Source organism: Coregonus clupeaformis, chromosome 34, assembly GCF_020615455.1.
Source record: "Coregonus clupeaformis isolate EN_2021a chromosome 34, ASM2061545v1, whole genome shotgun sequence".
Taxonomy (NCBI): Eukaryota; Metazoa; Chordata; class Actinopteri; order Salmoniformes; family Salmonidae; genus Coregonus; species Coregonus clupeaformis.
Window position 1 is genome coordinate 30,448,861 of NC_059225.1, and position 14,961 is coordinate 30,463,821.

Consider the following 14,961-nt stretch of genomic DNA (forward strand, 5'->3'; position numbering starts at 1 on the left):
AGAAGGTGAGTAGGACTACTTGTTTTATTCAGGTTTGAAAAATGGAGAACATGTTGTAGAATAATCTAATTCCAACAATTCATTTTATTTAGTTTTTCTAGCTTTTTATCATCTTTACACCGTTTTTAGGTTTGCAGAATAATCATGGCCTGTTGTGTGTTACACAACATCGCTATGAAGCGTAGTGTTCCACTTCCACTTCAGCCACCACACCAGGATGTGCGTCCTGACCCATTGCTGGGACCAGACAACCGACTTGGCGTGGAAGTCAGACAACAAATTATTTATCGTTTTTGATTTGTTTTGTCCTTTAAACACCACGAATTAAACACATGAAATGACACAGGTTTCAGTGCGCGTTCTTTATATTTTTTAATGTGTGTTTATGTCTTTGAGTGTTTCTGATATTGTGGCCAGAGTAGAAGCGATTTTACAGAGACTTTGCGCAATCTGCTCCTGGTCATCCAAGACCGCATCGGAGATGACACGTGCAGTTGGACGGGACCTGGGGGCACGTACAGAGGCAGGCCTACTGCAGGAGGGCCGAATGGTGTCAGGTTCCTCTTCAGAAGGGTTGCCTGGATTGGAGATCTGTAAATAACAAAAACGATACTGAAAGTAAAACAGTCACAGTGCACTGATTCTTTTTTTTTTGATGTTTCAGTTTGTTCAATATAGGCCTACTGCAAAAGCAAAATGATTTCAAACTGAATAAACTAGGAATTCAGGTGAGGACTCATTCACAGTCACATAGGCCCACGTTTGGTTTGACAAACTGGTGTAAAATTCCTTTCCAATGGTTTCACCGTTGCTTTCAGTTAAATTATGGCATGAAATTGTATAAATTCAGAAAGACTTGCTTACCGTCTGATTCATTGGTGGGAGATGGCCTTGGAGGATATGAAGCTGTTGATATAGGGCCCTGGTCAGTGTCCAGTTGCTCCGCTGATGGCACACCTGAGAGCGCCGTCTCACCAATCATGGCCCCGATGCGCTGGTCAATCTCAGATAACTCAGGGCCTGCATGCCCCCCTCCAGTGGTCAGCATATGTCTCTTATGTTTGACAATGGATTTTTTGGTCTCTAATTTTAAGTCAAACCATTTCTTTTTTACATCTTCAATTGAGCGACGTTGTCCAGAAACCGAGTTCAAGGAATCCGTGATCTCCTTCCATGCCTCCGTTTTGTTGGTGGCTTTAAAACCACTGGAAACACTACTAAATATTATGCCTCATTTGGCATTTACCTGTTTCAGTATAATTTCTATTTCAGAATTACTGAAGTTCCTTTTTCGTTTGGTGATCTGTGGACCACCACCGTCTGTGCGTCTTTTGGACATTCTCCAACTTTTCTTGCACACGGCCCTGAAGTGTCATGTCCTTATATGGGAATTTGCGGGGCGTTTTCTTATGCTAATTAGGAACAACTGGCACACGCTTTCAATTACGAAGACGTGGGATTCATCAAACCTAAGAACACAGGCGCGAACAATTCTGTTGTTTAAGAACATGTCATGAATCCGACGTAGACTTTTCTTAGGGAGTTTATTAAGAACAAAGTTTAGAAAATTCTAAGGTAGATATTGGTGAATGATGCCCAATGTGAAGAGATTACCTAATCCATTTAAACTGAAACTACCAGTTCAGTTACGGGTGCAAAAAATCGAACTAACTGATTGGATTAGCTGCATGTTATTTATCTTTGAGTAGCATAAGATTAATCAATCAATCAATCAATCAATCAATCAATCAATCAATCAATGTACATGCAAAAACACATTTGAAAAACAATTCTAAAAAAATCTACCTGCAGTATGATGATGATAATAATTATGGTAGAAATGTGCCTTTTTAGGGTACCACTCTAGGGTTGGGTATTGAGGGTATACAAAATAGGTGTGTAAACTGGGAAAGAGAAATGTACCTTCACATTGTACCCCTTTTTTGAGAGTGAGAGTGTGGTGATTGTACCTTTCTATATTCCAAATATGGGGTACAAAGATATACCATTATACTCTTTATCCGCACAAGTACCCTAAAAATTATTAAACAGTACCATGTGAGATCCTTAAGTGTATGTCTGAAGGTACATTATATCTATTTTGATCTTTTTGTGCTATTTTTGTGTATATTTCTAAGAGTGTAGGAACTTGTTTCATGTCATATCCTCAGTTGGAAAAAGCTAATGTCTTATTGGGTGTAACATAACTATAAATCAGTACTACTCAGTGCACCATACGAGTATAATACTCAGTATTATCTACATTCAACAGGTAACTACACAACTTTCCAACACTGAAAGAAAGGTTCACACACACATCCATCACTGATGCCGAGCTCCTTGCCATCCAGGACCTCTATACCAGGTGGTGTCAGAGGAAGGCCCTAAACATTGTTAAAGACAACCACCCAAATCATAGACTGTTCTCTCTGCTACCACACGACAAGCGTCTGGAGTCTGGAACCAACAGGACCCCCAAGCAATAAGACTGCTAAATAGTTAACCAAATAGCTACCCAGACTATCCTTTATGGAGTGATTTCAGTGCCAACAGACATTGTATTTAAATTCCATAATTTCTTGTTTGTATTTTACGAAGCATGTGACAAATAAAATGTGATTTGAAACAGGTCCTGCTATAGTGGTCCTGCCATTGGAGACAAGCTAGTGGCAGCAAAACGTGGTTCAGAATGGAGCTCCGCCACTCCAGTCAGATGACAGGTGGGAAGGGAAGAGAAGACAACATGACCCAACTTCAGATCCAGAGCATCCCGAGCAGGCTTGTAGCTCTTATTTAGGTCCCGTTCTGTGCTCCAAAGGCGAAGAAAGGAATCTCTGTCAGTCGACTGCAATGAATACCTTTAGTTGGCCACAGTCCAGTGTGTAAAGTACTCTCTGAGCTGCGGCGGCTGCTGTGTGTCGTGCGTGTGTGTTCTCATTTACATTTATGTATTCAATCTTTTGTAAATACAGCGGTGGTGTTTGGGATTAGGTTGAAATATTCATATTGCGTTTTCTATAGAATATGCTGAGGTAGGCCTTAGTGACTCCCAGCGATATTCGATCCCTCTGCCTTATGCAGAAATGGAAATGTCATCCGAATAGTCACAAACAGTTCAGTCCATCTTCAATTACTGTAGCCTCCACACATTCCTCATACAAAACAATATACACACTGTCTTTGTCCCAAATGGCATTCTATTCCCTACATAGTGCAAAGGGCCCCAAAGGGCCCTCGTCAAAAGTAGTGCACTATGTAGGGCATAGGGTGCCGGTTGGGACGCAACCTAGCTATGCATAATGTATGTACTGTACACAGACCCTATTAAACCTATTTGATATATTTCCATTCCTCCGTTCTCTGTGTCTATGGTTTATCTGAGGTTGTTTTATTTGTTAGTCCAGTGCCCATTTGCTTCCTCCTTTCCTTCCTCATTTCCTTGCACCTATCCTTCCTCCTTTTACTTTCTTTTATTTTTATTTTTATTTTATTTTATATATACAGTGGGGAGAACAAGTATTTGATACATTGCCGATTTTGCAGGTTTTCCTACTTACAAAGCATGAAGAGGTCTGTAATTTTTATCATAGGTACACTTCAACTGTGAGAGACGGAATCTAAAACAAAAGTCCAGAAAATCACATTGTATGATTTTTAAGTAATTAATTTGCATTTAATTGCATGACATAAGTATTTGATCACCTACCAACCAGTAAGAATTCCAGATCACACAGACCTGTTAGTTTTTCTTTAAGAAGCCCTCCTGGTCTCCACTCATTACCTGTATTAACTGCACCTGTTTGAACTCGTTACCTGTATAAAAGACACCTGCCCACACACTCAATCAAACAGACTCCAACCTCTCCACAATGGCCAAGACCAGAGAGCTGTGTAAGGACATCAGGGATAAAATTGTAGACCTGCACAAGGCTGGGATGGGCTACAGGACAATAGGCAAGCAGCTTGGTGAGAAGGCAACAACTGTTGGCGCAATTATTAGAAAATGGAAGAAGTTCAAGATGACGGTCAATCACCCTCGGTCTGGGGCTCCATGCAAGATCTCACCTCGTGGGGCATCAATGATCATGAGGAAGGTGAGGGATCAGCCCAGAACTACACGGCAGGACCTGGTCAATGACCTGAAGAGAGCTGGGACCACCGTCTCAAAGAAAACCATTAGTAACACACTACGCCGTCATGGATTAAAATCCTGCAGCGCACGCAAGGTCCCCCTGCTCAAGCCAGCGCATGTCCAGGCCCGTCTGAAGTTTGCCAATGACCATCTGGATGATCCAGAGGAGGAATGGGAGAAGGTCATGTGGTCTGATGAGACAAAAATATAGCTTTTTGGTCTAAACTCCACTCGCCATGTTTGGAGGAAGAAGAAGGATGAGTACAACCCCAAGAACACCATACCAACCGTGAAGCATGGAGGTGGAAACATAATTCTTTGGGGATGCTTTTCTGCAAAGGGGACAGGACGACTGCACCGTATTGAGGGGAGGTTGGATGGGGCCATGTATCGCGAGATCTTGGCCAACAACCTCCTTCCCTCAGTAAGAGCATTGAAGATGGGTCGTGGCTGGGTCTTCCAGCATGACAACGACCCGAAACACACAGCCAGGGCAACTAAGGAGTGGCTCCGTAAGAAGCATCTCAAGGTCCTGGAGTGGCCTAGCCAGTCTCCATACCTGAACCCAATAGAAAATCTTTGGAGGGAGCTGAAAGTCCGTATTGCCCAGCGACAGCCCCCGAAACCTGAAGGATCTGGAGAAGGTCTGTATGGAGGAGTGGGCCAAAATCCCTGCTGCAGTGTGTGCTAACCTGGTCAAGACCTACAGGAAACGTATGATCTCTGTAATTGCAAACAAAGGTTTCTGTACCAAATATTAAGTTCTGCTTTTCTGATGTATCAAATACTTATGTCATGCAATAAAATGCAAATAAATTACTTAAAAATCATACAATGTGATTTTCTGGATTTTTGTTTTAGATTCCGTCTCTCCCAGTTGAAGTGTACCTATGATAAAAATTACAGACCTCTACATGCTTTGTAAGTAGGAAAACCTGCAAAATCGGCAGTGTATCAGATACTTGTTCTCCTCACTGTATATATATATATATACATATATATATATATATATATATATATATATATATTTTAGGGGGTAGATCAGCTTTAAAATTGCAGATAGATTGTAACTTCCATCAATTTAATTGTCTGCATCACTTCCAATCCCCCATATGTTTTTTTTAAATATATACATATATACATACATACATACATATACAGTGAGGGAAAAAGGTATTTGATCCCCTGCTGATTTTGTACGTTTGCCCACTGACAAAGACATGATCAATCTAAAATTTTAATGGTAGGATTATTTGAACAGTGAGAGACAGAATTAACAACAACAAAAAATCCAGAAAAACGCATGTCAACATTTTAATAAATTGATTTGCATTTTAATGAGGGAAATAAGTATTCGACCCCTCTGCAAAACATGACTTAGTACTTGGTGGCAAAACCCTTGTTGGCAATCACAGAGATCAGACGTTTCTTGTAGTTGGCCACCAGGTTTGCACACATCTCAGGAGGGATTTTGTTCCACTCCTCTTTGCAGATCTTCTCCAAGTCATTAAGGTTTCGAGGCTGACGTTTGGCAACTCGAACCTTCAGCTCCCTCCACAGATTTTCTATGTGATTAAGGTCTAGAGACTGGCTAGGCCACTCCAGGACCTTAATATGCTTCTTCTTGAGCCATTCCTTTGTTGCCTTGGCCGTGTGTTTTGGGTCATTGTCATGCTGGAATACCCATCCACGACCCATTTTCAATGCCCTGGCTGAGGGAAGGAGGTTCTCACCCAAGATTTGACAGTACATAGCCCCGTCCATCGTCCCTTTGATGCGGTGAAGTTGTCCTGTCCCCTTAGCAGAAAAACAGCCCCAAAGCATAATGTTTCCACCTCCATGTTTGACGGTGGGGATGGTGTTCTTGGGGTCATAGACAGCATTCCTCCTCTTCCAAACACAGCGAGTTGAGTAGATGCCAAAGAGCTCGATTTTGGTCTCATCTGACCACAACACTTCACCCAGTGATCACCCAGTTCTCCTCTGAATCATTCAGATGTTCATTGGCAAACTTCAGACGGCCCTGTATATGTGCTTTCTTGAGCAGGGGGACCTTGCGGGCGCTGCAGGATTTCAGTCTTTCACGGCGTAGTGTGTTACCAATTGTTTTCTTGGTGACTATGGTCCCAGCTGCTTTGAGATCATTGACAAGATCCTCCCGTGTAGTTCTGGGCTGATTCCTCACCGTTCTCATGATCATTGCAACTCCACGAGGTGAGATCGTGCATGGAGCCCCAGGCAAAGGGAGATTGACAGTTATTTTGTGTTTCTTCCATTTGCGAATAATCGCACCAACTGTTGTCAACTTCTCACCAAGGTGCTTGGCGATGGTCTTGTAGCCCTTTCCAGCCTTGTGTAGGTCTACAATCTTGTCCCTGACATCCTTGGAGAGCTCTTTGGTCTTGGCCATGGTGGAGAGTTTGGAATCTGATTGATTGATTGCTTCTGTGGACAGGTGTCTTTTATACAGGTAACAAGCTGAGATTAGGAACACCCCCTTTAAGAGGGAGTGCTTTATAACATTTTTGACAAGCGTTTTTCTGGATTGTTTTGTTGTTATTCTGTCTCTCACTGTTCAAATAAACCTACCATTAAAATTATAGACTGATCATTTCTTGGTCAGTGGGCAAACGTACAAAATCAGCAGGGGATCAAATACCTTTTTCCCTCACTGTACATAAACATACAGTGGGTAAAAAAAGTATTTAGTCAGCAACCAATTGTGCAAGTTCTCCCACTTAAAAAGATGATAGAGGCCTGTAATTTTCATCATAGGTACACGTCAACTATGACAAAGAAATTGAGAAAGAAAATCCAGAAAATCACATTGTAGGATTTTTTATGAATTTATTTGCAAATTATGGTGGAAAATAAGTATTTGGTCACCTACAAACAAGCAAGATTTCTGGCTCTCACAGACCTGCAACTTCTTCTTTAAGAGGCTCCTCTGTCCTCCACTCGTTACCTGTATTAATGGCACCTGTTTGAACTTGTTATCAGTATAAAAGACACCTGTCCACAACCTCAAACAGTCACACTCCAAACTCCACTATGGCCAAGACCAAAGAGCTGTCAAAGGACACCAGAAACAAAATTGTAGACCTGCACCAGGCTGGAAAGACTGAATCTGCAATGGGTAAGTAGCTTGGTTTGAAGAAATCAACTGTGGGAGCAATTATTAGGAAATGGAAGACATACAAGACCACTGATAATCTCCCTCGATCTGGGGCTCCACGCAAGATCTCACCCTGTGGGGTCAAAATGATCACAAGAACGGTGAGCAAAAATCCCAGAACCACACGGGGGGACCTAGTGAATGACCTGCAGAGAGCTGGGACCAAAGTAACAAAGCCTACCATCAGTAACACACTACGCCGCCAGGGCCTCAAATCCTGCAGTGCCAGACGTGTCCCCCTGCTTAAGCCAGTACATGTCCAGGCCCGTCTGAAGTTTGCTAGAGTGCATTTGGATGATCCAGAAGAGGATTGGGAGAATGTCATATGGTCAGATGAAACCAAAATAGAACTTTTAGGTAAAAACTCAACTCGTCGTGTTTGGAGGACAAAGAATGCTGAGTTGCATCCAAAGAACACCATACCTACTGTGAAGCATGGGGGTGGAAACATCATGCTTTGGGGCTGTTTTTCTGCAAAGGGACCAGGACGACTGATCCGTGTAAAGGAAAGAATGAATGGGGCCATGTATCATGAGATTTTAAGTGAAAACCTCCTTCCATCAGCAAGGTCATTGAAGATAAAACGTGGCTGGGTCTTTCAGCATGACAATGATCCCAAACACACCGCCCGGGCAATGAAGGAGTGGCTTCGTAAGAAGCATTTCAAGGTCCTGGAGTGGCCTAGCCAGTCTCCAGATCTCAACCCCATAGAAAATCTTTGGAGGGAGTTGAAAGTCCGTGTTGCCCAGCGACAGCCCCAAAACATCACTGCTCTAGAGGAGATCTGCATGGAGGAATGGGCCAAAATACCAGCAACAGTGTGTGAAAACCTTGTGAAGACTTACAGAAAACGTTTGACCTGTGTCATTGCCAACAAAGGGTATATAACAAAGTATTGAGAAACTTTTGTTATTGACCAAATACTTATTTTCCACCATAATTTGCAAATAAATTCATTAAAAATCCTACAATGTGATTTTCTGGAAAAAGCTTTTCTCATTTTGTCTGTCATAGTTGACGTGTACCTATGATGAAAATGACAGGCCTCTCATCTTTTTAAGTGGGAGAACTTGCACAATTGGTGGCTGACTAAATACTTTTTCCCCCACTGTATTATGGACACAGTATGCTTTACATTAGTTATCTTGTTGTTATTAGTTGTTGTTAGTTGTTATTAGTCCCATCCTTCAACTTCATTCAACACCACCCATCTATCTCTTAACACCATCCATATAGGATTTCTATTTGCCATATATATTTCAACTGTACTGTGATGTTTTACAAAAGTTCTGAACCTTTCTATTCTCATTGTTTTTACAGATTGTAAATTGAAAAAACATTTTTTTGTGAAAAGTATTATTATATTATTGATCGATTCACTATGACTTTTCAGATCACCCAGTAGTGCTATCTGAAGGGTTAGCTCCAGGTAAATATTGCAATCCTTTAGCCATTCCTGGACCTGTGTCCAAAAACAAGCTACAAATGGACAGTACCAAAACAAATGATCTAATGATTCTGTCTCTTCGCAAGCAAAATCTGCAGAGCTGGGAAGATTGTATCCCCCATATAAATAACATTCTATTGGTAGCAAGAATTTTATATAATAATTTAAATTAAAACATTCTAAGTTTTGATCCCGGCGTCGTTTTGCGTATCAGTTCATAAACACTATGCCATGGAATCGGTACGTCAAAGATCTCTTCCCAACTATTTGCAATCTATATGGGATGGCTGTCAATCCTTTGGTCCTTAAATGAAACTGGTATACTTTTTTATTTATCACAATTTTCTTTAACCTATTATGTTCTTTAATGCAAGGCCGACAGACAAGTTCCTTACTTTCTCCCCCTTCCACTTTCTTCTTCCATTTTTGCGGTAAGGCTGCAATTATTTGGTTGTAATTTTGGGTAGAGCAGACATTTCCATATGTTTTTGTTAGCTGCATGTGCGACATAACTCCACCAGTCCTACCTATGATATAATTTATGAAGATTATACCTTTTTTTTAAATTTTGTCAAAAAATAATGTTTTTTTCTCAATTAGTATTTTTGAATTTAACCACAATATTTGTTGTATTATTTGTTCTGTCGTTTCTGGAGGATTAAATTGAAATTGCAACCAACTTTGTATATGCTTGTTTTAAAAATAGTGACATTTGGGAGATTATTTCCTTTTCAAATAACTGAAAGTGGGAGGTTGTAATCTGAATAAAGGGAAAAAGGCCATTCTTGAACATTGGGTGAGACAATCTTACTAATTTGCTAGAGAACCAGTTTGGATTTAAGTATTAATTTTGTATGACTGAAGCTTTTAGTGATAGGTCTAATGCTTTAATATTTAATAATTTCTGTCCTCCGAATTCATATTCATTATATAAATAGGCCCATTTAATTTTGTCTGGCTTGCCGTTCCAAACAATTAGAATATTTTTTTCTCATTTAATTTAAAAAACTTTTCGCTAGACGTAGGCAAGACCATAAGCAAATAGGTAAACTGGGATAATACTAAAGAGTTAATCAGGGTGATTTTTCCACAAATTGACAAGTATTTACCTTTCCATGGTAGCAATATCTTATCTATTTTTGCTAACTTTCTATTAAAGTTTATTGGAGTGAGATCATTTATTTCATGTGGGATATGTATTCCGAGTATATCCACATCACCATCAGACCATGTTATTGGTAAACTACATGGTAATGTAAAAACTGTATTTTTTAGTGATCCAATACATAATATAGTACATTTATCATAATATGGTTGTAATCTAGAGAGGTTAGAAAATGTATCTAGATCCTCAATGAGGCTGTGGAGGGATTCAAGTTGTGGATTTAAAAGAAAACATGAATCATCAGCGTACAATGACACCTTTGTTTTTAAGTCCAGTGCCCCTTTCCTTCCTCCTCTACGCCCTCTTTTCCTTCCTCCTTTCTTTCCTCTTTTCCTTCCTCCTTTCCTTCCTCTTTTCCTTCCTCCTTTCCTTCCTCTTTTCCTTCTTCCTTTCCTTCCTCTTTTCCTTCCTCTTTTACTTCCTCCTTTCCTTCCTCCTTTCCTTCCTCCTTTTGGTTTCTTTTATTTACCACAGTGGCCTTTGGTTGTGTGTTATAAATCTCTGTAATGAATTCCCTCTGCTGGCTAAGCCTCAGCGCTCTGTGTTGCTCTGGGTGCTTGGACCCTTGTTATTGTCTCGTTATCCTCACCTCCCAGTCTATTGGACTTGGTGACACAGTGCAGGTTCAGCATTTTGCTGAATATTTGGAGCTGTGCGAGTGTGTGTGTGTGTGTGTGAGTGTGTGTGTGTGTGTGTGTGTGTGTGTGTGTGTGTGTGTGTGTGTGTGTGTACTGCGTCCTGTTTCTGCGTGTAAAAGATGCTATTAACCCTTTACACTCGTGAGATTGAAAATGTTGAAATGTTTCTTACAGAAGAAATATGAAATGCATAACCATGGTAGCAATTGAAAGAGAACAGTTTGGAGATTATGGGGAAATTATTAGACCAAAGGAGCGGACACAACAGTTCACCTGACACAAAACTTTATCCAAACATTAAACTGTTGATTTTATGTGCATTTTACATTTGCTGTACTTTTCGCTGCATTTGTTAATAATGAAATCTGAAAATACTCTGGCTACATTCAGTAACTAGATAAGAATATTCCTGGAAAATGTGGGGCAGGTGCAACATAAGACAAAAACATTACAAGGGTTTGAGTGAGAAGACTAACTGGTGTCTCCAAGTGGCCACACACCTCTCCAATGTGTGCACAGTTCTTCAGTAATTTTTTTCTTCAACTATAAGGTGCGTTTTTGAGCTCTCCTAGCTGGGCCGTTGAGGAACTATAGCAAGCACACTTGTAGTTGTTTTGTTTGGACACAACCCTGCATCCCCGCATTCACACAATTACTGTACAAAAACAGTCCATTATACATCACAATTTGGGTCAGGTGGGCATCATTTGAATGCTTGTTCTACTGCCAACATGACTAGCTAAATTATCAAATACAATATTACAGTGTTAGGCTTTCACAATGCAATTCAGGGAAACAGATCATAATTTTGGTGCACATAAAAAGTAGTCATGAGTGCATTCAGGTGCCTGTGCACTGGCAAATGTTCTTCACAATAGACAAAAATAGGCTAATTCTGTTCAGAACAACCCAGCCATGTCATATTGTAACTGTAACTGTACATCAATCATAGTGATCATAACTGTTGACACTGTATATGGAAATGTGAAGCACAGGCTTGCTTGTATGACATCAAAGCGGTATTCATTATAATCATCAACGTCTCAGCTTTCAAAATACACAAAGTCCTCTTCATTTACAACATTTCCCTCACTCAGACAAAAAAGTATCAAAAGTTGCCCAATTAGCAGAACACCTGTCAGTCAAAACCCATACAGTGCTGTGAAGAGCAGAAGCAGAGCTCTGACGTCATATACAGCATGTTACTGTACAACCACTGCGTTCCAATTTAGGAGTTTACCAAATCTGCCATTTTCAACACGTGAACGGGTATGAGTATAAAGGGCTACTGGCACTGACAGATGCCATTTGTTTTCACGTCACAATGTGAGGAAAGGCTTTTATTGGCTGTTGGCTGCAGTGGCCCAGGAGCTGTGAGGTGGTTTTAGAGGCCGATTAGTCTGGAGGAAGAGGGAGTGGAGATGCAGAGCTACCGGACTCTGTCTGCAGCCACCCCACACCTTAGATCAGCTCAAATGACTGGCAGTACGCAGATCAGGGCCCTTATTCATAAAGGGTCTCAGAATAGGAGTGCTGATCTAAGACAAGTTTTCCCTTTTAGGTGATAATGAATTAGATTATATGGACAGGGAGGACCTGATCCTAGATTAGCACTCCTACTCTGAGAAATGTTGTGAGGGATATATCTATCTGTGATTAGGTGACTATTCCTGACTATTTACTGGAGCTTGCTTCCTCTCATTCTTCTGAGCGGAAACAAACCCTCAAACCGTATTCAATTCTAGCATATGCCTGAGATGGAAATAGAAGTGCACTATTCTTGCTCCCTCTCACTCTTTAATTTTCTAACTCAACCCCCCGGTAGAGCAAACATAAATGTTGGAAGAAAAGCTTGTGGAGCGATTTGAAAGTCTTGAAATGCATGCACAATAAACTGGCTGCTATATTTAGATAACCTTGAAGGACAGAATAAAGAGATGAATAAGGCTACCTGTGTCAACATCACTGTCTGTTCTCATCTGCTGAGGGGTGCCAAAAGTCATTCTCATCAGCTTTAGACAATGACTATGCGTGCGTAACTAATTATCTCCCTCTCTCTCTATGTCTTTCTGTTTGTCTGTTCTGGGTTTGTGTGTGTGTGTGTGTCCGCAGAGCTTATATATCGTCAGTAGCAGTTAGATGCGTCTGCCCCCTTGTCTGTGACGATGACGATGAAAGGCTTGTCGAGTAGTCGGAGACACCATCACACGGTGACCTGTGACCCCTCCTATGACTCCATGACCCTGGGGCGCCAAGCCCGGCCCTACCCGCTGAACCCGGGCAATGCCCACCCGGCGGACCAACCTTACTATGCCCAGCGAAGCTCCTTCCAGTCTGAGTGCGGGCCCTACCCTGACCCGGCTTGCAGCACCTTCCCCCGAAGACACTACAGCTCCCACCACGAACTGAAGGATGAGTGTGCTGTGGTGCCTTACACCGGAGGCCAGGGGGGAAGCGTTAAGGGGGGCGGTGGTGGTGGTGGCAGCTGCAACAACAACCGCATCCCCCCCAACCTTCTGGAGCAGTTTGAACGGCAGGCACCAGTGCGCCACGACGGCTACCACACACTGCAGTGCAAGTGCACAGCAGTGGAGCACCAGCGAAGCGACAGTCCTGGGAGGATCAGGCATCTTGTCCACTCGGTCCAGAAGCTCTTCACCAAGTCCCACTCCCTGGAAGGCCCGTCCGGGGATAGGATGAACGGGGGCAAGGCCAGCCCTGACGACCCGCCCTCCCACTCGGGCACCCTGAAGCACAGCAGCAAGCGCAGCAAGAGCAAAGACCGCAGCAGGTCGGAGCCCAAGATGCGCTCTGCCATCTCGGGCTACTGGAGTTCGGACGACACCCTGGACCGCGAGGTGTGCCTGTACCACCATCACAGCCCCATCCCGGGAGGCATGCCCTCGGGGGTGATGACCATGGGCCGCCACCCAGGCAAGTCCCAGTCGCAGTACTTCATGGAGCAGTACAACACCATCAGCGCCCACTCGCTGAAGACGTCACGAAGCAACAACGACGTCAAGTGTTCCACATGCGCTGGGTTGCCAGGCCTGGGCATGGGGATGGACGGGACTGGCCAGCTGATGAAGAAGAGCTTGTGGTCGTCAACGCTGACGGTCAGTAGGGCCAGGGAGGTCTACCAGAAGGCATCGGTCAACCTGGACAAAGCCCTGGTCAAGGCTGAGACCTGCCAGCAGGGAGGGCGCCAGACCTGTCAGTTCCTCCAGGTATGACAATAACCCTTCTTCACCTCCAAACCTCCATCTTCACACCTCCATCTCCATTCATCCATCCATTCATCCATATCCTCCCAGAGATTCATATGCGTCGTGTGTGGAGACACCTGGCCCACTGCATGTCCACTGTCCCTTGAGGCAGAGAGAAAGCGGTAGAGGAGGGGCAGACTTACTCTCTCTCTATCGCTATCCATGTCCTCGCAGACTGATATGTGAAGTGGAGGCCCCTGCATGTCCACTGTCCCTTAAGGCAGAGAGAGAGGAGAGGAGGAGCAGACTTACTTTCTCTCTCTATCAGACACTCTTAGGGGACATAAGTGTTGCATGTGAGATGTCCTCATAAGTGTTGAATGTGAGATAAATCAAATCAACATTTATTTGTTGCATACACTGATTAGCAGATCTTAATAAAGCAGGTGCAGCAAAATGCTTTTGTTCCTAACTCCAGCAGTGCAGTAAATACTAATACACAAATAATCCCAAGAAAAAGAAAAGAAAAAAATAGATTAAGAAATATCAGAACAAGCAATATCAGAATGAGCAATGTCAGAGTCCAGGATATAGAAATGTAGTGTGTATGGACAATATATAAGTAGGAATAAGGTTGTACAGCAGTAGTTATATAGGATGAGCTGTGACGAGAATACAGTATGTACATACAGTATAATGTGAGTAAATCAATTAGATAAATTTTTCAGAGATCAAATTACATTTCCACAGAATAATGTTGCATGAATGTTAGTTTCTGTAGGAACAGATAAGATTATTTCAGAACAATAAGCATTATGTTAACATTATTAAAGACATCTTCATTTGTGTTGAATGTGAGACGCCCTCATTTGTGTCAAATGTGAGACGTCCTCATGTGTGTCAAATGTGAGACGTCCTCATTTGTGTCAAATGTGAGACGTCCTCATTTGTGTTGAATGTGAGACTTCATCTTCCTCACCTGTTAACATCATGCATCCTATTCCATATCATCCCTGGTTGTGGACCCCATTCCATTTATCTCATGTCCTTTACATTGTTACATGTCTGTTTGTTTGTAATGTCTTGTGATAGCTGATTTGGTTCTGGGTGCTGAGATACAGTGCCTTCTGAAAGTATTCAGACCCCTTGACTTTTTCCACATTTTGTTAGGTTACAGCCTTATTCTACAAATGATTTT

At 42.2% G+C, this 14,961-nt stretch overlaps 1 protein-coding gene across 1 annotated transcript in view; it reads left to right on the plus strand.

The window, feature by feature from the left end:
- Positions 1 to 14,961, plus strand: part of LOC121549554 (disks large-associated protein 1-like) — a 176,323-nt gene that overhangs the window by 49,839 nt on the left and 111,523 nt on the right. The window contains exon 2 of the mRNA XM_041861352.2: positions 12,670 to 13,784. Coding sequence (XP_041717286.1) covers positions 12,723 to 13,784 — 1,062 coding nt within the window. The 5' untranslated portion in view covers positions 12,670 to 12,722. The remainder of the gene's footprint in view (positions 1 to 12,669; positions 13,785 to 14,961) is intronic.